The sequence below is a fragment of the Phascolarctos cinereus genome, unplaced genomic scaffold (assembly GCF_003287225.1).
Source record: "Phascolarctos cinereus isolate Bilbo 61053 unplaced genomic scaffold, phaCin_HiC Scaffold_3;HRSCAF=262, whole genome shotgun sequence".
NCBI classification, from domain to species: Eukaryota; Metazoa; Chordata; class Mammalia; order Diprotodontia; family Phascolarctidae; genus Phascolarctos; species Phascolarctos cinereus.
Genome location: NW_027555736.1, coordinates 41,634,569 through 41,658,405, shown reverse-complemented (window position 1 = coordinate 41,658,405; position 23,837 = coordinate 41,634,569). Strand labels below are relative to the sequence as shown.

At 39.0% G+C, this 23,837-nt stretch overlaps 1 protein-coding gene across 4 annotated transcripts in view; it reads right to left on the bottom strand.

Moving 5' to 3' along the window:
- Window positions 1–23,837, bottom strand: part of LOC110213904 (uncharacterized) — a 42,493-nt gene that overhangs the window by 7,386 nt on the left and 11,270 nt on the right. For 2 of the 4 annotated variants that reach the window (XM_020994456.2, XM_020994457.2), the window contains one exon: window positions 1,965–18,706. In XM_020994456.2, coding sequence (XP_020850115.1) covers window positions 17,345–18,622 — 1,278 coding nt within the window. In that variant the 5' untranslated portion in view covers window positions 18,623–18,706 and the 3' untranslated portion in view covers window positions 1,965–17,344. Of the gene's footprint in view, window positions 1–1,964; window positions 18,707–23,837 lie in introns of those variants that run through there. The other 2 variants (XR_002326153.2, XR_002326154.2) reach the window with 2 other exon arrangements.

The window sequence follows — 23,837 nt, the reverse complement described above, 5'->3', positions numbered from 1 at the left end:
TCCAAGCACTCTGATCCTTTAGTGTAGAAGCTGCTAAATCTTGTGTTATCCTGACTATGACTCCATAATATTTGAATTGTTTCTTTTGGGCTGCTTGCAGTATTTTGTCCTTCATCTGGGAGGTCTGGAATTTGGCTATAATGTTCCTGGAATTTTTCATTTTGGGATCTTTTTTTGGAGGGGATAGTTGGACTCTTTCAATTTCTATTTTACCCTCTGATTCTAGAATACCAGGTCAGCTTCCCTTGATAATTTCTTGAAAGATGATGTCTAGGCTCTTTTTTTAATCATGGCTTTCAGGTAGTCCAATAATTCTTAAATTATCTCTCCTGGATCTATTTTCTAGGTCAGTTGTTTTTACAATGTTTTCTTGATGTCTCAAAAAGTCATTAGCTCCATTTGCCCAAGTCTAACTTTTAAGGAATTATTTTCTTCAATAAGCTTTTGTATCTCCTTTCCCATTTGGCCAATTCTGCTTTCAAGGCTTTCTTCTCTTCATTGGATTTCTGTGCCTCTTTTACCATTTAGACTATTCTATTTCTTAAGGTGTATTTTTGTGCCTCCTTTACCAAGCTGTTGAGTATTGTTTTTCATGATTTTCTTGCATCACTTTTGTTTTTCTTCTCAGTTTTTCCTCTACCTCTCTTATTTGATTTTTAGAGTCCTTTTTGAGCTCTTCCATGGCCATAGTTTTCTTTGAGGCTTTGGATACAGGAATTTTTACTTTGTTGTCTTCTGAGTATACATTTTGATCCTCCTTGCCAACATAGTAACTTTCTAACATCAGAATTTTTTTCTGTTGTTTACTCATTTTCCAGACTATTTTTTTTTTTTTGGTGAGGCAACCAGGGTTAAGTGACTTGCCCATGGTCACACAGCCAGTAAGTGTCAGGTGTCTGAGGTCAGATTTGAACTCAAGTCCTCTTGACTGTAAGGCTGGAGCTCTATCCACTGCACCACTTAGCTGCCCCTCCAGACTATTTCTTGACTTTTAGCTCTATGTTAAAGTGGGGCTCTGCTTCCCACGTGGAGGGGGCACTGTCACAAGCTTTGGAATTCTTGTGCAGCTGTTTTCAGAAGTAATTCTGGGGACCTGTAAGTTTTTGGCTCTTCCATGGGGGTATGATCTAGGGATAGGGGTGTTTACTATTTTTCTGTACTGTGCGCTGGTTTGTGAGTGACCACAAGTACTCTTTTCAACCTTGGGACCCTGCTCCCCTGTGGCTGCAAGCTCTATTGTGCTAGTGCTCCTTCTAACACTGGTACTAAGACCCAGGACTGCAACCCAGATCCAAATATAGGCAATGCAATAGAGTCCTGCCCCTGGTGCCAACAAAGGGGCCCTTATAAATCTCCTTCTGACCTATTATCTGATCCCCTTACTGACTGTGGGGCTGAGAGGTCTGGAAACCACCACTGCTGCCACTGATTCAGTCACCCCACCTGCTCCTGGTTTTCTGGTGCCTGGTCTGCACTGGTGTAGCCTGAGCTGGACTGCGCTTCTCTCTCACCCTGGTGCCATCCTTGCCTTAACTCCTCTCATCTTGGCTCTGCCTCTGAAAACATTTTAGACCATATTAAGGGCAAGCTATGATCACTAAGAGCCAGAATGGGTTCATAAAACTAGCCAAAGAATATTAATTTCGTTCCTTTTCGACACAGCTTCTAAAGGTCAGGGGAATGCCACTGATATGTTTTGCTTGGATTTCAGTAAGGTATATGAAAAAGGATTTTTACTATCCTTGGGCAGGGTGGGGGAAGATGACAGGACAGATATAGGACAATTAAGTACATTCAGAGCTGGTTGAATGACCAAACTTAAAGAGCCAATGTCAGTTTGGATGGAGATCTCAGTGGAATGCCTCCAGGATCTATCCATGGTGCTATGATATTGGACATTTTTATCAATGACTTGGTTGATGGGATAGATGGCATGCTTATTATTTTTTATGATGGCACAAATCTGAAAGGACTATGTTGAGTGGTAATATATGGAAATATTCTGACAGGCTAGAACAACGAATGAAGTCTGAGAAGATAAAATACAACAGAGACAGGGTAAAGTCCTACCCTTTGCTTTGAAAAATTAACTTCACCGGCCACAATGGAGGAGGATTGGCTAGAAAATAATTCATGGGGAAAAGCTTCAGAAATTTTGGCAGACTGCAAGCACAAGCATGTGAACAGTGTGACATGGAAGCCCCCAAAGCTAACACAGTCTTAGGCTGCATTAGGGGAGGTATGATATCCAGAATGAGGGAGATCATAGGATCAGACCTCTATAGGGAAGGGATCTCAGAAGTGAGCAAGGTACTCCTTCCGTTCCTCCCTAATTCATACTTTAATCCCATTGACCCTAGTCATTCACAAGGATTTATTAGGCTTCTACTATGTGCCTGTACTGAGCTCTGAGGGATACAAAGAAAGGTAAAAGACAGTCCCACTCTTAACTTCTCATGGTCCCTCATGAGACTTGTGAACACTTGTTCACATGAGCACCTTTCCCTTATTCTTTTGCTTACCTTATACTTCACTGAAAAAAAAAGAGGCCATTTCCCGGAGACCTTCTCTTTTTCTCTGATCCTCATCTCACATTCTCTGCTATCTCCTCCTTTACTCCAGGCTCTGGAGATGTTCTCTTTCTCCTTGCTAAGGCCAATCCCTCTTTAATCTTTATCTACTGGTTTGTTCTCTACTACTTACAAACTTCCTAAACAAACCTAACTTGACTCCTCATTTCTCCCTAGATATCATCCTAGACATATCTTACATTTCTTAGCTAAACTCCTTGAAAAATCTGTCTATACTCAATGCCTCTGCACCATCTTCTCTTGTTTCTTCTGTACCCTGTACAATCTGGTTTCCAATCACATCATTTAACTGAAAATACTCTCCCAAGGTTAAGAATAATCTTTTAATTGCCAAACCTTTTCTCAGTCCTCATCTTTCTTGACCTCTCTGCAGCATTTGAACTGTTGACCGCATTTGCCTAATGGCTAATTTCTCTCTGTTTTCCTGACACAGCTAGGTGGTATAATGGCTAGAATACTAGATGTGGAATACTACATGGGGGATCAGGAAGACTTGAGTTCAAATTCTCACTTCTTTACTAGCTATGTGACTGTCTTCTCTCTGCTTCAGTTTCTTCATTTCTAAAATTGGGGTTGAAAATAATAGCATCTACTTCAGAGGGTGGTCATGGGGATAAAAATGAGATGATATTTGTAAAGCACATTCCAAATCTTGAGGTGCTATATCAATGCTAGCTACCATCATCATCATCATCATCATCATCATCATTATTACCTTTCTGACCACTCTTCAGTCTCCTTTGCTAGATCTTCATCTATATCATGTCCACCAAGTATGGCTGTGCCTCAAGGCTCCATCCTGGGTCCTCTTCTTTTTTCCTTTAGTAAGTCCATCAGCCCCAAAAGGTTCAGTTATCTCTGTGATTCTTAGATTTGTAAATCCATGCTTAGTCTCTTTTCTGAGTTCCAATTCCACATAGTTGTTGTTCAGTTGTTTTCCAGTTATGTCTGACTCTTCATTCCCCTTTTTGGGATTTTCTTGGCAAAGATACTGCCATTTTCTTCTCTAGCTCATTTTACAGATCAAGAAACTAAGACAAACAGTGTTAAGGGACTTGCCCAGGATCACACAGCTAGTAAATGTCTGAGGCTGGGTTTGAACTCAGGAAGAGGAATCTCCCTGATTCCAGGCCCAGTACTCTATCCACTGCACCACCTAGCAGTCCTTACATAACCAACTGCCCAAAAGACATTTCAAACTAGATGTTTTGAAGACATCTCAAACTAAGTAACTCCATAATAGAACTCATTATCTTTCTCCTTCCAAAATAAAAATCCCCCTTCTTTCGAACTTCTGTATTACTATCAAGTAACCACCCTTCCAGTAACCCAAGTTTGCAACTGGGGTCATCTTTGACTCCTCACTCTTACTCATCTCACATATCCAATCCATTGCTAAATTCTGTTGCTTTTACCTCTACAACATCTCTTATAAATGTCCCCTTCTCTCTAGTCACACAGTCACCATCTGTTTCAGAACTCATCTCCATTGGTCTGGGCTATTGCACCTGCCTTTTAATTTTTCTTCCTGCCTCAAGTCTCTCCCCTCTTCCATCCATCTTCCACTCAGCTGCCAGAGCACTTTTCCTAGAATACAGGTCTGTCTATGTCACTTTCTACTCAATAAATTCCAGGGGCTCCCTATTACTCCTAGGATCAAATAGAAGGTCCTTTAGTACTTAAACTTCTTCCATGACCCAGCCCCTTCCTCTGTTTCCAGTTACCTTACACTTTACTCCCCTTCCTTACTTTATGTTTATCAAACATGACACTCCAATTGCCATCTCCACACCTTTGGAGTATCCCCCATCTCTAGAATGCGCTCTCTCTCTGACTCTACTTCTGATAGAATACCCTACGTTCCTTATAGACGATGTTCAAATGCCACTTTCCTCAGAAGGCCTTTTCCAGTTCTCTGGATGCTGTGATTTCCTTCCATCTACTTTGTCTGTATCTTGTATTATTTAATTATTTATATGTTTTTCCCCTCCCCCCTTGAATTTAAGCTCTTTGGAGGACAGGACTGTTTTTACCTTTCTCTGCATCCTGAGGGCTTAGCACAGTGTCTAACACGTGATAAGGGGTTAATTTTTAAAACAGGTGTTGGGCTGAATTTGGCTTGAGGGCCATAGTCTGCCAACCCTTGCCTTAAACAGTGCTATTATAGTGCTTATGACCATTGTTATTATTTATTGCTAATTGTTATAATAATAGCTAAAATTTCTATAGCCTGTTAAAGTTTATGAAGTGCTTTACATGCATGTGCGAAGGGTCACTGATCCTTAGATGGGAAAAGTCCCAAGAAAATTATCTTTTAAACTCCCAAAGACCATAAAAAGGTACAAGAAACTGTGATGCTCTTCCCTCACTGAAGCCCCCATATAGTAGTCAATATCTGGACAATTACAGTGTCTGTAAAAGACATACAATGTCTCTCAGTGGAATTCAGCTTGAAAAATTTGGAGTTTAAAATGCTTTGAGCTCTTGGAAGAAGGATGTCAACATCAGAACTACCTTGAGACTCTGGTTCCTTGTCAATGTGGGGGATTTCTCTGTATGGGGACCAGAAGAGACCTGTAGAAATTCAAGAGCTTTTAGGAGGCACAGTGGATAAAACACCAGCCTTGGATTCAGGAGGACCTGAGTTCAAATCCAGCCTCAGACACATAACACTTACTAGCTGTGTGAACCTGGGCCAGTCACTTAACCCCATTGCCTATCCTAAAAAAAGAAAAAGAAAGAAAATTCAAGAGCTTTCCACTTAAAAGTCAGCTTGAGATTCCAGTTATGCAAAATTGATTTGAAAAGCGTCTGGCCTGGAAATATCCTCTTTCAGTCACAGAATATGTAAGCATGCTTTGTGGAAAATTGCAGGCCCAGCCAAAGAGAGGCTTCTTTGCAACATTTTCATTCAGGAAGCATTTTCCAATTTAGAAGAATTCCACCATTTTAGCCTGTTGATGCTTGCAAGAGACACTCAGAGTCCATTTCCTAACTGTGTAGAGGACTGAGTTTGTTCATGCTATAGCTGCCTGCTGTGATGATGATCTGAGACAGGGGAAGAGATTCCCTGATCCTCATTCCCTAGCCCCCTCCCAGGCATCTTCCCCACACATACACCATCTCTGCGTGTGCCTGAAATTCCCACATTCCTCATTCCCATAGGCTAAAGTCTTGAAGGTCCCCTGTTAAAGAAAATTCAAATGTTAAATTAAGGTTAAGTTGGGGATTCTTATTTTTCTTTGTTAGGAACCTTTTTGGCCAGCTGGCAAAGCCTATGGAGCCTTTCTCAGAATAATGTTTATAAATGCCTAAAATATGTACAATTACAAAGGAAACCGATTATATTGAAGTAAAGATGAATATTTTTTTCTGTCCAGGTCCCCAGGTTATGTATGAATGTCAGGGTTAAGACATTAATTCCAGCTAAGGAGTTGATTGTTTCGCTTATCTATCTGGGTTCTCAGTTGTTAGCTTCTATTTTAGCTAGCAGAGTCCTGATGGAACAGAAATAAGAAAGGTGCATTCTGATAAGCACTGGGGCTATGGTGAAGAAGGCTTGTGTGTCCTTGTATCCTTTTTGTGTTAGTGAGTATAGCCATGGATAAACCTTGTAGAAAGGTCAAATGATTATGAGAGGTTCCTTGAAATCTTGGAATTTGATTAACACTACCTCTCTTAATTAACTGAAGGAGACAAAGGCCACTTGTCCCAAGGTAGGCATGATGATGGGTAATATTGGACTAAAGAGGAGAGGGATGAGGAAGGGTCTAAGAGGGATGAGAGTGGTAGCAGGAAGGAAGAGTAACTCCGGTCAACATTGTCATCTTGCAAAGGGAAGTTGGCCCAGGCACAACATGAGACCCTGAGATGGGTTCTGTTATGACCAGGATTTAGGCCAAGTCCGGACTTTGATCAGGCCCCACGATCAGCACCAAGGATAGCAGAGAGGTCACAGTCAGTACATGTTTATTGCCATCATTGACTTGTGTCTCAGAGAAGCAAGTTAGATATGCCTCCATGATAGGACAGTGTGGTACTGTAGAAAGCAGACCGGCTTTGGAGTCAAATCCTGGCTCTGCTGTTTACCCTCTAAGTGACCTTGGGCAAGCTACTCCATCCCCCAGCTTCAGTTTGCTTTTCTGTAAAATGAGATGCTTAGATTGCATGGCCATTGAAGTTCTGTACAGATCTGAATCTTTAATCTGTGTGACATTGTACAGGGTACTGTTTTGGTAAGTCACTTAACCTCTCTTGACCTCAGTTTCCTCATTTGTAAAATAAGAGGGTTGGACTAGATGGCCTCTGAGATCCCTTATGAGTCAATTAGTCAACAAGCATTTATTGAGCATTTACTATGTGCCAGGCACTGTGCTAAGTGCTGAGGTTACAAAGAAAGGCAAAAAGTAATCCCTGCCTTTAAGGGACTCACATCCTAATGGAGGAGACCACATGGAGATAGGTAGTACAGAATATATATTCAGTGTAAATGGTAGGTAATCCGGAAAAAAAAAAAGGCCCTAAGACTTGGGGGAGGGGGGAAAAGGCCTCCTATGAAAGGTGAGACTTGAGCCAGCTTTTTTTTAAGGTAATTGGGGTTAAGTGACTTGCCCAGGGTCACGTAGCTAGTGAGTATCTGAGGTTAGATTTGAACTCAGCTCCTCCTGACTTCAAGGCTGGTGCTCTATCCACTATGTCATCTAACTGTCCCTTGAGCTGACTCTTGAAGAATGCCCAGAGAAACTAAGAGGCAAAATCAAGGCTGATAAACATCCCAAGAATGGAAGACAGCCAGTGCAAAGGGGAAATGAGAGCCAGATCATGGAGGGCTTTAAACACTAGGTTGAAGACTTTATATTTATCCTAGACGTGTTAGTGGTATTCAATCACAACCACAAAATTAGGTAATGCTTACTCAAGTACTAGCAGCCTAATAATAAACACAGCAATGAAAATAGAAAACACAATAATGACAACGGCATGAATTAAAATCAAATCACCAGACTCAGAGCTCTTATCTGGATTGGTGGTCACCTGACCTGGGGATATGTCCACTTTGCCATGAGCATGTGCAAATTGATGAACCTCAGTTTCCTTATCTGTAAAATGAGGATAATAACGTCTGCCCCAACCATCTCTTATTGCAGCACTCAAACCGAATGAAATTTTCTATCTGTGAGTCTTTTGGAAGCTGTAAAATGCTATGACAATGAAACATAGGGTGATTTTTTTCCCCCTTAATAACTTAGAAAGCAGCTAGGTCACATGGGATATCTGTACAATAAACTAATCTAATGCCCTCATTTTACAGATGAGAAGACTGAGACCCAGGTGGTTCAAGCAATTACCTAATTTTACATAGCCAGTTAGCGACAAAGCCAGGATGAGAAGACTGGTTTCCTTTTTCTTAACCTAGCACCATAACCATTGTGATCTCCCACAACCTAGTGAAAACTCTTTTTCTTCTTGTTTGGGAACAAGCAAAGTGAGATAGACTGATGCTGTTTAAGACTTGGCATTCACATCTCACATTGATGACACTGCTCAAAATGCTGACAGATTTTTTCCAGGCCAACCATAAACAAATTTCAGAATATGACAGATTTAAATGTACATATCCTCCTAAAAGTAATAATCTTCAATAAGGAGAGAATATTAGTTAAGCTTTGGGTTCATCTTTGAGTTTCTAATTATAAGCTACTACCAGCGGAGGGGAATTTCTGTTATTTCCATGACCTAAGAATAAATATGTCAATCTCTCCAGCTGTTGGCTACTGAGGGATGATCCTGGACCTTGACAGTTTCTGACCCTTCCCCCCAACGTATCATTCTATTACTCTGGTTTTCTTACAATCCTGACAATGCTTGTAATTAAAGGGCAAAGCTTCTTTCCATTCTTTGATTTCTCTAATTATAAAGGTTAAATAACTTTCCACATAGGCAGTGTGATGTTGATGATAGAGAGTTCAAGTCTGGGTTCAAATCTTTACTCTGACTCATAGGGCTAATTGCACTTAACCTCTCTAGTACCAGGCAACCCTCTAAGACTATAAGCTGCCTTTTACATGCCAATTGGGTTTGGTGGAAGGAGTTTTCTTACCCAGAATTCTCTATCCAAATGATATCACAAGTCTGGTTTAAAAAAAAAATCCCAGCATGATAAATTAATGACCAAAAAATACGACCTTGGGCAAGGTACTCCTTTCTCTGGCCCTCAGTTTCCCCTACTGTAAAATGAAGGGGTTAATGAACTTGTCTCAAAGCTCTCTTCCACTATGAATGGCTCTTTCCACTTTCACTATCCTGTTTGCCCTCCTCTGGACACTCTTTAGTTTATTACTGCCCTGAAATATGGCACCCACAATTAGGTTATAAGTTTCTTGAGGGCAGAAGTTCTTTCCCTTTTATACAGGATGTCCCAAAAAGTCTCAGTGCTTTTAAGCTTTAATAGCTTGCCTTTAAGCTTTAACTAACTTAATTAACTTTAAGCTTTAATAGCTTAATAAGCTATTAATAAGCTTAATAAGACTTTTGGGGACATCCTATTTCCTTATCCCAGATCTTAGGACAGTGCCTGATCCCTTAATAAATTTTTTTCATTCATTTGTTCAGCCAACACTGAACTCTTACATGATCTGACCACATCAAAGTAAGTTCATCTTCTCTTCAGCCCGATATTCTAACCTGGCAAGATCTTTTTTAATCTTGATTCTCTTATCCAATGTAGTAGCTCTCTATCTCTCCCCACTTTGTGTCATTTGCAAATTTGATGAGTGTGTTCATCTGTGCTTTGTCCAAATGATTGATAAAAAATATTTTTATACCAACTTGGAGGAGATTTCAAAGTACCTTGGGGAGCACCCCCAAGGATATGTACCTATCCCTGTGATATATGACATTTTTGACTGCTCTTTGGGTTCAGCCATTCAGACAGGCCTGACTCCACCCAACATTTAGCCCATATCTCTCCACATGTATTTAACTTGTACAAACATAGTATGAGAAATTCAATTCAAGCTTAATTCAATGAATATATAGAATCTGTTCCCATGCCTGCCTTTTGGAACCTCTGGCTCCCTTTAAGGCTCCACTGATTGCCACCTCCTACAAAAAGTCTTTCCTGATTTCCTTCTGCTCACCCCAACTCTCTTTTTTTAATGTTCTTCCCCCAAATTACCTTGTATTTACCTTGTTTGTGCTTTTCATTTACTGCCAATGGATATGTTGCTCCACACTTCCTTCCTCTAACCCTAGTTAGAATATAAAGTCCTTGAAGGAAGTGACTGTTTTGTTTCTCTCTTTGTATCCCCAGCAGCTTTCACAATTGGCTGGCGTAAAATAGGGACTTAACAAATGTGTATTGAGTTGAATTAAGCTCAATTGACTATGACCTCCCTCTTGGTGGACATTGTCTCTCTTAACTTGGGCTAAGATCATATTAGCTTCCTAGGGTTGATAACACCTTCTTGGATCTATTGAGTATAAATGATTTGGGGGGTGGGCTATGAAATGGACATGTTTATAAAGACCCACCAAGCAGTTCTAAAACCTGTAGTTCAAATTTAAATGAGAAATACACAGTCAAGTTTGGATACCACCTGGCATGCATGATGTTGAATGAACTGCCAGGCTACTTTTTGGTGACAACACCTGTTCCCAGATCTTTTCTTGGATTTCAGGCCCATGTTCAGTCTTGACAATTTTAAGGGACATATTGAGGGTTCTTTTGTTTTCTTTCCAAACCACAGATTCCAAAACAAGAAGGAGCTGTATATAATGAAGCTTAACAAATGGAAAGAGCCATTCATGTCAGAGATGCAATATAGTCTTCCCATTCACTCTCAACACATGTCCTTCATTTCAGTTGGGTGAATTTCCTTTCTATCTTTCCTGTTTGCCCTGTCCTCTTAACTTTCCCTCTATGCCTGTGTTCCTCTTATCCTCTTTGTCTAGAATGTCCATAGTCCTCCCCACTATCTATTCAAAACTATTAATTCTTCCATACCCACACCAGGAGACAGGAGATAACAGTGGAATATGTACTGGATTTGCAGGTAGGGGACCTGATATTATCCTGGCTCTTCCATGTTAACTTAAATGCTTAGATCTCTTGCCTTTGTAACTCTACATTGTACCCACTTATTTAGTAACCATAAGATACTCAGTTTTTCTGTGCCCAAGTAGGTATTACCCAAATGGCAAAGCTAACTTAATTGAAGTGGCCTTTAGATGATTCTTAAGGTCCTGTCCTCCTAAATGCCTACTCTTTTCCCCTTAAGTAACTTTTCCTTTCAGAAAGCAGGACATACCCATTTAAAAAAAATTTTAGACACAAAGGGAAGCCTCCTTTCCTCTTTTTTATTATAATTTAAAAGTATCTATTTTCCCTCCTCACTCCCTTTAATTTGAAAGGAAAAAAAAGATAAAGTTTTTTAGTTAAGCAAAACAAATTCCCACATTGCCTAAGTCCAAAAACGGTACAGTAGCTCGAATTTATCACCTCTCTCTGTCAGATGGTGGGTGGAATAATTCATCCCATAGTCCTCTGGATTCATGGTTGGTCTTTCTGTCAGTTAAGAGTTCTTAAGTCTATCAGTCTTTAGAATGCTATTATTACTATCTAAGTAGTTCTGCTTATTTTAAGGTAAGGACTCTTTAAAGAACTAAGAGAGTAATGAGGATGGGTGAGATAATGAGTCAGTTGACATGGTTCAAATTCCATCACTTACAATTTGTGTTACCACCTCTCTAGGGATCAATTTCATCACCTGCAAAAATGGTAGGACTAGATTGTCTGTAAGACAGGAGTTCTTCACCTTTTTGTGTGTCATGGATCCCACTTTGGCAATCTGCTGGACACTATTGACCCTTTCTCTAATAAATAGTTTTATATCCCCAGCACTTAGTATAGTGCCTTGCACATGGTAGGTGCTTAATAAATGTTTATTGAATTGAAGTGGACCAGTGAGTAGCTTATTTAAATAATGTATCAAGATTAAGTTAGACATAGACATATAAGTAAGATGTAACGAGCAGAGCAATGCCTACAGGACAATGAAGTTAAGAGCACTGAAAGCCCTAGTTTCTCCCTTACCTCTGAAAAAGTTGGTGAAAATGGAAAATGACTTTCTTTTCTCCTGATCCATTTTGCCACCTGGAAGCCCTGTCCCAGTGAGGTCCTCCCATCTCCATTTGGTCTTATTTCCCTTCTCCTACCGCCATCGTGCCCCAGCATCTCCTCTGCCATAACCACTCCTCCCAAATTTATTTGAGAGTAACATTTTTATACCAAGTGTGAAAATTGTTGATTCTATCTCTCCTTGGGTATTTTTCTTTTCCTGTCTGTGTTTTCTCAATTGGTTTTGATAAAATTAGGCAAGTTCTCCTGGCTATTGCTTTTCCTGGAGCGTAGGCCAAGGAAGTGAGTTCAGAAATTTTGGTGGACCCATTAAATCATTTAATAAAATAAATCTTTCGTTCATCTATCTATATGCCCAGAATTCTCATTTAGATCTATTCTTAGTGGCATGGCTAGATGTGGAGAATGCAGTTGGAGAGTTGGGGTGTTTAGCAGAAAATCCCTGGATATAGAGTCAAAGAATCTGGGTTTCAAGCCTGCTCTTCCCACTTACCACCTGAGTGACCTTGGGCAAGTCATTTAAGCTCTTTGGGCCTCAGTCTACTTATCTGTAAATTGAAATGATTGGATTAGATGGCCTCTTTTAGCCCTAAAACCTATGTTCCCTATAAGCCCCTAGTAACATGTTTCCATCAAACACTACCTCCTTCCACTGACTTACTCAAAGAATGATAGAGGATAGAGGAGGGAAGGAAAAGGGAAGTGTCTGTCCCCCTTTTTGTTTTAAAGAAAAATCAATTTTATTTTTATTTCTCATTGATTTTCCTGTCACCTCACCTCACCTACCTCTTTACTCATTAAGAAACCAAGAAAAATAAAACCCATTACAAATATGTATAGTCAAGAAAAACACATTCCTGCATTAAACATGTAAAAAAAACCCAATATGCTTCAATATGTACCATGAATCCATTACCTATGTATTTGGGGGTGGACCATACTTTGTTACATGTCCTCTGGAGCTGAGGGTGGTCATTGTGTTGACTAAAGTTCTTAAACATTTCACAGTCAATTGTCTTTACAATATTGTTGTTTTAGTATAAGTGGTTCTTGTTCTGCTCACTTCATTTTGCATCAGTTCATACAAGTCTTTCCAGGTTTCTTTGAAACTAATCATCTTATTTTTTTTAATATCACGTATATAACACATAACTTGTTGAGTCATTCTTCAATTGATGGAAACCTCTTCAATTTCAATTTATTACTACAAAAAAGAGCTACAATAAATATTTTTACAGATAAGGGTCATTTTCTTTCTTTCTTTTCTTTTTTTTTTTTTTGCTGACCTCTTTGGAGCATAGCTAGTAGCAGTATTCCTGTGTCACAGAGTACGCAAAGTTTAATGGTTTTTGGAACATAGTTCCAAATTTCTTTCCAGAATGATTGCACCAGTTCATAGCTCCACTAATAGTACATTAATATATCTTTCTTTCCATAGCCCCTCAGCATTTGTCATTTTCCAACTTTGCCAAACTGATGAGTATAAAGGGGTATCTCAGCATTGTCTTAATTTGGATTTCTCTAATTATTGGAGATTTAGAACATTTTTTCATATGGCTATTGATAGCTTGAATTTCTTCCTCTCAAAACTACCTATTCATAGGGCAAGTCATTTAAGCTCTTTGGGCCTCAGTCTACTTATCTGTAAATTGAAATGATTGGATACAGCACCAGCCATGGATTCAGGAAGACCTGAGTTCAAATCCAGCCTCAGACACATAACACTCACTAGCTGTGTGACTCTGGGCAAGTCACTCATCCCCAATTGCCTCACCAAAAAACAAACAAACAAAACCCAACAAAGTGCCTATTCGTATCTTTTGGCCATTGATCAACCAGGAAATGGATCTTACTTTTAAAAATTTGACTCAATTCCCTATATATCTCACAAATGAGACCTTTATCAGAGAAACTTGCTGCAGAGACTTTCCCTCAACTTCCTGCTTGTTTTCAAATTCTATCTGCATTGGTTTATGCAAAACCTTTTTCATTTTATATAATTGAGATTGTCCATTTTACCTCCTGTGAACCTCTCTACTCTTGCTTAGTCATGAATTCTTCCCCTGTCCATATATTTGACAGGTAATTTCTTCCATGCTCCTCTGATTTGTTTATGATATTACCCTTTATGTCAAAATCATGTAACCATTTGCAGCTCTTCTTAATACATGGTGTGAGATGTTGGTCTATACCAAGTTTCTGCCAGGCTGCTTTCCAATTTCCCCAACAACTTTTGTTGCATAGTGAGTTCTGAGTTCTTGCTGCATACTTGGAATATTTGAGTTTGCCAAATACTAGGCTATTTTGCTCATTGGCTATTGCATAGCTAATGTGTTCCACTGATTAACTTTTCTGCTTCTTACTCAGTACCAAATTGTTTTAATGATTGTGGCTTTGCAGTATAGTTTGAGACCTAATACTACCAGATCCCCTTCCTTCCCACTTTTCTCAATAATTTTCTTGATTTTAAACTTTTTTTCCTCCAGGTGAATTGTGTTACTATTTTTTCTAGTTCTTTAAAATAGTCCTATAGTAGTTTGGCATGGAACTGAGTAAGTAAATTAATTTAGGTGATAATGTCATTTTTATTATATTGGCTCTCCCTCCCCATAAGTAATTAATATTTCTCTATTTAGAGCTTTCTTTATTTGAATAAAGACATATTTGTAATTTGTATTTGTAATTATGTTTATATAGTTCCTATATGTGTCTTGGTATGTAGACTCCCAAGTATTTTATACTTCCTGCAGGTTTTTAAATAGAATTTCTCTTTCTATTTATTCCTGGTGGATTTTGTTAGTAATATACAGAAATACTGGTAATCTGTATGGACTTATTTTATATATTGCACATTTGCTGAAGCTGTTAGTTATTTCAGTTAGTTTTCTAATGTACTCTCTAGGGTTCTCTAAGTAAATCATCATATTATCTACACGAAGTGATAATTTTATTTCTTTTCTTATTCGTTTCATTTCTTTTATTTATCTTATTTCTATAGCATTTCTAGCAGTATATTGAATAGTAATGGTGATAATGGACATCTTTTCTGTATCCTTGATCTTAATGGAAAGGTCTCTAGCTTATTCCCATTACAGATAATGCTAGCTCTTGGTATTATATTTACATAGATACTACTTATCATTTTAAAGAAAGCTGTCTATTTCTATGTTTTCTAGAGTTTTTAATAGGAATGCCTGTTGTATCTTGCCAAAAGCTTTTTTCTGAATCTATTGATATAATCATGATTATTCTTGGGGTTTTTTTTATTAATATAGTCTATTTTTTTTATTGTTGTTGTGGTTCTCCATGACCCCACATGGAGTTTTCTTGGCAGAGATACTGGAATGCCATTTACTTCTCCAGCTCACTTTACCAATGAGAAACTGAGACAAACATGGTTAAGTGACTTGATCAGGCTCACAGGGTTAGCAAGCATCTGAGATCAGGTTTGAACTCACACAGGTGAATCTTCCTGACTCCAGGCCTGGTATTATATCTACTGTACCATCTGGCTGCCTCTGTTCTATTTATTATTGAATTTTGTTCATTATTGAATAATGAATATTGTTTAATATTGAACTATCCATATATCCATCCATATATATGTATATGTATATGTGTGTATATATACATATGTGTGTATATACATATATATACATATATACATATATATACATATATACATATATACATATATGTATATATACATATATATATCTTGGTCATAGTCTATAACTTTTATTGTAAAAATTTACATCAATGTTCATTAAGGACATTTGTATATAGTTTCCATCTCTGTTTTAGATCTCTCTTGTTTGGATATGGAGACCATATTTGTGTCATAAAAGGACTTTGGTAGGACCCCCTCTTTACTTATATTTTTTCAAAAGTTTATGTAGTATTGGGATTAATTGTTTTTTAAATATTTGATAAAATTTACTTAGAAATCAATCTGGTTATGTTTCCCTGCCCCTTTGGGAGTTCACTTATGGCTCATGCAATTACTCTTTCTAAGATGAGATTATTTAAATATTCTTTCCTATTCTGTTAATCTGGGCAATTTATGTTGTTGTAAATATTCTTCCATTTCATTTACACTATCAGTTTTATTGGCACATAGTTGGGTAAAATAGCTCCTAATAATTTCTTCCATTCCTTCTTCATTGGTTATTAATTTACTCTTTTTCATTTTTGATACTGGTTATTTAGTTTTCTTCTTTCTCTTTAAAAATCAAGTTAGCTATGGTTTCTCTATTTTATATTTTTCTTTTTAAAAATTAGATTCTATTTTCAAAAATCATATTTTCCCTCCCACTTCCTACCTTCTCCATTGAGAAAACAAGAAAAACAAGAATAAAGTTGCCAGTCAGTACCAGCTATACCTACTGCCAATAAAGAGTCCCCTGTAATCTCTTTCTGACCAGTTGTCTGACTCCCTTATCATCTCAGGGCTGAGAGCTCCCAAAGCAGCTGCTGCTACTTCTGCTGCTGTTGCCACTGTCCCACGTGTGGGCTCTGGTCAGGCCTCCATACCAGTGATACTGACTTCTCTTGCCTACTCCTAAGTTTTATTAAGAAATGTCTTACGTTGAACTTTTGTTGTCCCTGCTGCTTCAAAATTTGATTTGAAGTATTATTTTAAGATTGTTGGGAGAGATCAGCTGAGTGGCTACTCCTAATCCACCATCTTGTCTCTGCAATGTAGGTTTTTCTTCACTGGAGGTCTTCAAGAACTAGATGATTCTGTATTACAAATATACTAGACAAGATTCATGCTCAACTAAGGGTTGGATTCAATATCCTCTGAGGTCCTATGAGGGGCAGTACATAAAGTACTGGTCCTGGAGACAGGAATACTTGAGTTCAAATTTGGCTTCAGAAAATCATTAACTTGTATGACCCTGGTGAGTCATTTACCCTCTACATGCCTCCATTTCATCAACTGTAAAATAGGGTTAATAATAGCACCTACCTCCTGGAGTTTTTATAAGGACCAAATATTTGCAAAGCACTTAGTACAGTGCTTAACACATAGTGAATACTTACGAAATACTCGTTTCTTTCCTTTTTATGATTGGATAACCCCAATAACATCTATTAAGTGCTTATTGTGTGCAATGGGAGTTCGCAGAACTAACCCAAAGAAAGAAGCAGTCCCTATCCTCTAGGAGATTACAGTCTAATGCAGGGGAGGAGTGGAACAGGAAAAGGGAAAGAGCACAAATGATCAAGGGGGTCAGGATGGATTTCTCATGGAATCTTTGCACATGAATTGACCTTGAAGGAAAGGAGGGAGCCTAAGAGGCTGAAGTGAGAAGAGGAAGCACATTCCAATAATATTGGACAGCCTGTGTGAAGGCAGAGAAGGGAGGTGGAATGCCAAATTCAAGGGAATAGTATCCCATTGGTTCAACTTCTTTGGGAGCTCAAGTAGCAGGCTTTTAGAATACCGTGAATCAATCTCAAGTGTTAGACAAATGGCATGATAAAAAGAAAGCATAAAAAGAACCCTACCCCCCCCAAACAAAAGAGGAATTGTTCATTACTGTACTGACCTCTCAATGGAGGTTGAGGAATCTTCAATTCTATCTGCAGTTACTGGGCAGGACTACATCTAAGCCAGCCCCATCCCATCTCCTAGCCACCTGTTGTTTCTCATTTGTAGACAGACATACTGGCAGAAACATAAGCCATCATTCATATGGCCTTCCTCTTCCACTTCAGAGAGGGGAAAATGCTTATTAGCAACACAGCAGGCATAACTAGAAGAATAGCGGATTATTGCACTTCGGAACATCTCCTCAGCAGAAGGGTTTTCATCAGGAAAGGTATCCAGGAAAACTTTTTCACATTCTTTAAGTGAAATATATACAAAGGAGAGTTTGTTTATAGTTTCACAGCCAATCAGCACAGAGTGATTGGCCAGAATGAGGTTGGCTTCTCCTACTTTTAGGTTCAACTCTCGTAATTTCTCTTTTTTTGATCTTCTAGCCCAACACATCATATTTACTACCAAGGCCACTAAACTCATACTCAGAAACAGCATAGGGAAGGGTATCATGAAGAAAAGTGAAACCAACTTTGAGGAATCAGGTTGCGCAGCAAACCAACTTACTATAGCAAAGGCAGATAAAAATATGGTAAGGATTAAGAGGATAATGCACAATGTGATCCTGCAACTCAAATATCGGAAACAGCATTTGGAAGAAGAGACTCCATTCAGGATGTTAATGGCTCTTCCATAAACTTCTGGATCATCTATGACCATTTTCAGTGGATCAGGGATATTAGATGAGCTGAAGGTTCCCAATTTCCATGATGGAAGGTTGTCTTTATTGATACAGGGCAGGGTCATCAGGGTTTTCCCATTGTAGATTGAGGAGAGTTGGTATGGGACAAGTGTGGAATGCTTCATGAGATGGTTAGGTGTGCAGATGGCCTTGATGACCTTTTCATAGAAGGAGATGTCATTGGCATCCAGATATGTTAAATGGTTCAAATGAAGTGGAACCTGGCAGGGCTTTAGCATGATGGGGATGACAGGCTTTCTCTCCATACAGTAACGAAAGACAGAGAGATTGGCCTCCAACAAACACCATCTGCTCTGGACAAAGTCTTGGCTAAGGATTAACAGCATCTTTTGACTCTGCTGGATGCAATCAACCATGTTCTCAATTATGTTTTTCCCTGGAAGAAAGTCCCGCTCATGGTAGCAGATCTTCAGATCTGAGTAATCAGTCTCTAGTTTTGTAATGAATTTGTGGGCCCAAGAGGAGTCCAGGCTGCTGTAGCTCACAAAGAAATGGAATGCTTCATTGCCTGTCAGCCGGGGGATGGTAGGAGATGCATTTTTTTGTAGCTTTTCCTTGTCTGGTTTTTCAATCGAATCCATCTCTTTTGATCCTTCAAAGTGGAATCAGTTACCACAGAGAACATGTACCCTCATGGTTAATTTGTGAGGAAGGTTACCATGGACCTGAAAGAGACATCAAAGAGTCACCTAATACATACTCCTGTCTTCAATTCAGTTCAACAAGATCTTATTAAACACCTACTGAAGACCAGGTACTGTGTCCAATACTAGAGATACAAAGACTACCTTCCTCCCCACAAAAGGAATGGTTATCCCTGGAACCAAGGAACTGACATTCAACTAAGTCAATCCAGAAAGATATGTAACTATCACAGCCAAGCCAACAGGCATCTAGGAAATGACTACCTGGGAGCTCCCTGCACTGATGAGATCACTGATCCTGTTTGATTAACACTACTATGCTGATTCTAAGAGGCTGCCATTTAGGACACATTAGACTATTACCATAGGAGGAATCAGGCAATAGGGCAGGCTATAATTTCCTTTTCTAGATTGTCATATTAATGTTACCTAAAATTAACCTTTGTAGAAACTTCAGACTAGACAGAATTCTCCTTTTCATCTAGATAAACCACAAATGCTCAACCAAAGTACTGTGTACTAACACATTCAGATTCCAATCCAGGAAGTCTTCTAATTGCCCTTGTTGCGGAGAGGGGGTAAGTGCCAATCCAGAGTGGAATTCCAAAAACAGGAATCCAAAATGTCAGAACCGTCATGATCAATCAAACAACTGGCATTTATTATGCTTTTACTATGTGAAAATTCACCTCCAGACTTTCAGGAGCCAAGATGGTGGAGTAAAAAGTAAGTCTCTCTCATCCTCCTTTATTGACCTCTAAAAGTTCAGAAAACATTGCCCCAGGAAAAACCCTAGAATAGCTGAGCCAGAAGAAAGATGGGGTGCAGCCATCTCATATCCCAGGAAACTTGGGGGATTAATGGTAAAGTCCCTTCTCACTCTGGGGGAAGGGGAGCAGTATAGGACAGGAGGTGTCCCAGCAAGCCCGCAGCAAACCCCTCCTCAGCAAACCAGGGGGAGATCCTGAGCCAACAGGGTGGTGGAGCATACAAGTGCCAACACCAGGACCCCCAAGTGACTCATCAGGGGCAGGGAGACCAGTAGACACCAGCTCAGAAAATGACTACATGTACGAATGTTCTCCAGTGACAAAATCTCCTGGTGCTTCAGCACAACTCCAGGAAGCACAACTCCAGGAGGCACAGCTCTAGGCTAGCAGACATCCTCCAGCTACCAAACATTCAAGTGCTTTAAAGAAGCCCAGGTGAGCAGAAGTCCTCCAGGAGCCAGACTCCCCCCCCACCTTGAGAACTCCAGTGTTGCTGACCCCAGCTCAGCGTCAGGTAAGCTGCCAGATGCCTACAGCCTCCAGCTGCCAGCATTTAAGGTCCCAGCATACAAAGCCAGCGACCAGGTTCCAGGTTCCCTGCACAAGAAGCTTGGGTCAGTGTCCCCTATGCTCCAGCAGGAAAGCTCAATTTTAAAAGCCAGGAAATAGGCAAACACCATGAGCAAAAAGCAGAAACAGACAACGACCATAGATTCTTATTATGTGAACAGGGAAGACCAAGGCACTAATTCAGAAGTGGACAAGATTGTCAATATACCCACATCCAAAACCTCAAAGGGGAATATGAACTGGTCTCAAGCCCAAAAAGCCTTCTTGGAAGAGTTCAAGAAGAATTTTAAAAGTCAAGTTAGAGAAGTAGAAGAAAAATTGAGAAAAGAAATGAGAGGTATGCGAGAGAGAGTCAATAGCTTGGAAAAGGAAATTGACTGTAGAAAATAAGTCCTTAAAAATACAATTGGCTAAATTGAAAAAAAAAAAGTACACTGAAGAAATCAACTCCTTAAAAAGTAGAATTGGCAAGATGGAAAAGGAGGCGGAAAAACTCACTGAAGAGAAGAACTCCTTAAAAAGTAAAATGCGACAAATGGAAAAGGAGGTACTAAATCTAATAGAAAAAAACAATTCATTAAAAATTATAATTGGGCAAGCAGAAACTAATAATTCTATGAGATGTCAAGAATCAGTCAAACAGAAACAAAAGAATGAAAAAAATAGAAGAAAATGTAAAATGCCTCATTGGTAAAAACAACTGACCTGGAAAATAGACCCAGAAGAGACAATTTAAAAAATTATTGGTCTACCTGAAAACCATGATGGAAAAAAAGACCCTGGACAGCATCTTTCAGGAAATCATCAAAGGAAACTGCCCTGAGGTCCTAGAACCAGAAAGCAAAATAGCCATTGAAAGAATCCACTGATCACCTCCTGAAAGAGATCCCAAATTGAAAACACCAAGGAATATTGTAGCCAAATTCCAAAATTACCAAGTCAAAAAGAAAATACCACAAATAGCCAGGAAGAAATAATTTAAATACCATGGAACCATGTTTTATGGGAGAATTCATCTCATTCACATTCACAGTTTTGATTACTATTTGTGTCTTTCTCCATCCTATTTCCCCCCACCCCCCATTTATGCTTTGCTCTCTCCTTTCTCCCTTTCCCTCCTCACTAGAGTTTTGCAGGATTATGCAGGACCTTGCAGCTTCTACATTAAAAGATCAGAGGGTGTGGAATATGATATTTCATAAAACAAAGGAGCTTGGATTACAACCAAGGATCAACTACCCAATGGAATTGAGCATAATCTTTTAGGGAAGGAGATGGACATTCAAAGGAGAGGGAAGGGAGTCCAAACTTTCCTGATGAAAAAACCAGAGCTCAACAGAAAATTTGATCTTTAAAAACAAGATTCAAGAGAAGTATAAAAAGGTAAACAGGAAAGAAAAAAAACCAATGTTATTAATAAGGGCAAACTGTTTACATCCTTACTAGGAAAGATGACACTTGTAACTCTTGAGAACTGTGTCATTATTAAAACATTTTTTTAAAGTATACATAGATAGAGGGCAGGGATATAAGTTGACTTTGATGTGGTGATATAAAAAATCTAACTAAGTGGTGAAAAGGGATTGTTCTAGATGAAGAGGAAAGGAGGAGGCAGACAAGAGAAAATTCTATCACTTGAAAAGGAACAAAAACCTACTACAGTAGAGGGAAAGAGGAGAGGGAGATGAGCATTGTTTGAACCTTACTCTCATCAGATTTGGCTCAAAGAGGGAATTGTTATCAGTTAGGTATAGAAATCTAACTTACCCTATAAGAAGTAGGATGGGAAAGAGGAAAGAAAAGGGATAGAAGGGAGGTGAAAAGTATAAGGGTAAAGGGGAAGAAAAAAGAAGGGGCTGATTGAAGGGAGAGTAGACTGAGAGAGGTGGTGGTAGAAAGCAAAACTCTAGTGAGGAGGGAAAGGAGAGAAGGAGAGAGAAAAGCATAAATGGGGGGTGGGGGAAATAGGATGGAGAACGACACAAATAGTAATCATAACTGTGAATGCGAATGAGATGAATTCTCCCATAAAACAGAAGTGGATAGTAGAGTGGATTGAGAACAATAATCCTAAAATATGTTATTTAAAAAACTGGAAAGACTTATACTAACTGATGTTGAGTGAAACGAGGAGAACTAGGAGAACATCGTACCCCATAACAGCCACATTGTGCGATGACTGACTTTGATAGACTTAGCTCTTCTCAGCAATGCAAGGATCTTAGCTCCAAAAGACTCATGATGGAAAATGCAATCCACATCCAGAGAAAGAACTTTGGAGTCTGAATGCAGATGGAAGCATACTATTTGCTCTCCTTTTCTTTTGTTGTTTTGTTTTGTTTCTTCTTTCTCATGGTTCCTCCCATTAGTTCTAATTCTTCTTTACATCATGACTAATGTGAAAATATGTTTAATATGAATGTATAAGTAGAGCCTATATCAGATTGGATGCCATCTTGGGGAGGGGAGAGGAGAGGAAGGGGGAGAAAATTTAAAACTCAGAATCTTATGTAAGAGAATGTTGAAAACTAAAAATAAAGTAATTAGTTATTTAAAAAAAAAGAAAATGCAGCTCCAACAGCATGATCATTTCCTAAGGATAATCCTTTAGAGTTTCATTTCCAGGAATCATTCTTCCCCTAATGGGAAATAGCTTTTGAAATAAATTAGTCTAGAGGATGGATTGTTTACAAGAGGAAAAAATGTGCAATTTCTCCCAAAGTTAATTTATGTCCTATGAAAAAAATTTGGACTATGATGTGAATGTTCCCTCCAATGATATAGAATGCAATGCCATCACATTTGTCCATCCTATACAACTTGTCCAAGATGGAAGAGAGCATTAATTATGTCACTGTATCTTAATTCTCTCGTGCAGTTGTCCAGAATTTGACCTGATTGTAGCCTGAGGATACTGCTGTATTAGACAGCATTTGCTCCTATTTCATAGCATGTGTGCAAACACATAGTCATGATATGAGAAGGAACCAGTCCCTGGAGAGTGCAAGGGAACCAGGAATCACAGGTAGAAATATGATATAGGTTGGCACTCTCTGCCTCCATTATTTGTACTCCTTTTGAAGCAAGTATAGCCAAGCTTGTTTGGAGATTTCTTCAGTTATTTGTATAGTCCCAAAAGACAGAGAGAGAGGCAGCATAGTGTCATGAAATGGGCCGTGGACTTAGAGCCTGGATTCAAACCCAGGTCTTCCTATGTGACCATAAATAAGTTATTTAACCTCTCTGAGCTTCAATTATCTTAATCTGCAAAAGGGGGACAATAATACTTGTGTATTTGCACTTAGGAAGACTTAGGCTCAGCTCCAGCATGTGATCCTGGCAATTCACTTAATCTTTCTGAACCTCAGTTTTATCATCTATAAAATGGAGATAATGACTTCTATAGTACCTACCTCACAAACTTGTTGTGAGGCTGAAATGAACATTAATGGATAAAATGCTCTTCAGACATGTAAAAGTGCTATTTAAATGCCAGTTATTTTAGCATTGGTATTACTTTCTAAGGTTGTAGTGAGAAATGCTCTCAGATAGCTACAAAGTGTTTAATAAATGTGAACTCTCATTCTGATTATTACAGGGGAAGGCAGGGAAAGAATGAGGAAAGACACATTCTCAAAGCAATGGCTACAAGTGTATCCCAAAATAGGATCACAGATTTAGAGATGAGTTTCAGAGGCCATCAAGCCTAACCCTTATTTTTCCTCATCTCTAGATGAGAAACCAAAAACAAAGTGGAGGTAAAGTGTCTTGCCCAAGATCCCTCAGGTAGTAAGTGGGAGAGTTAGAATTCA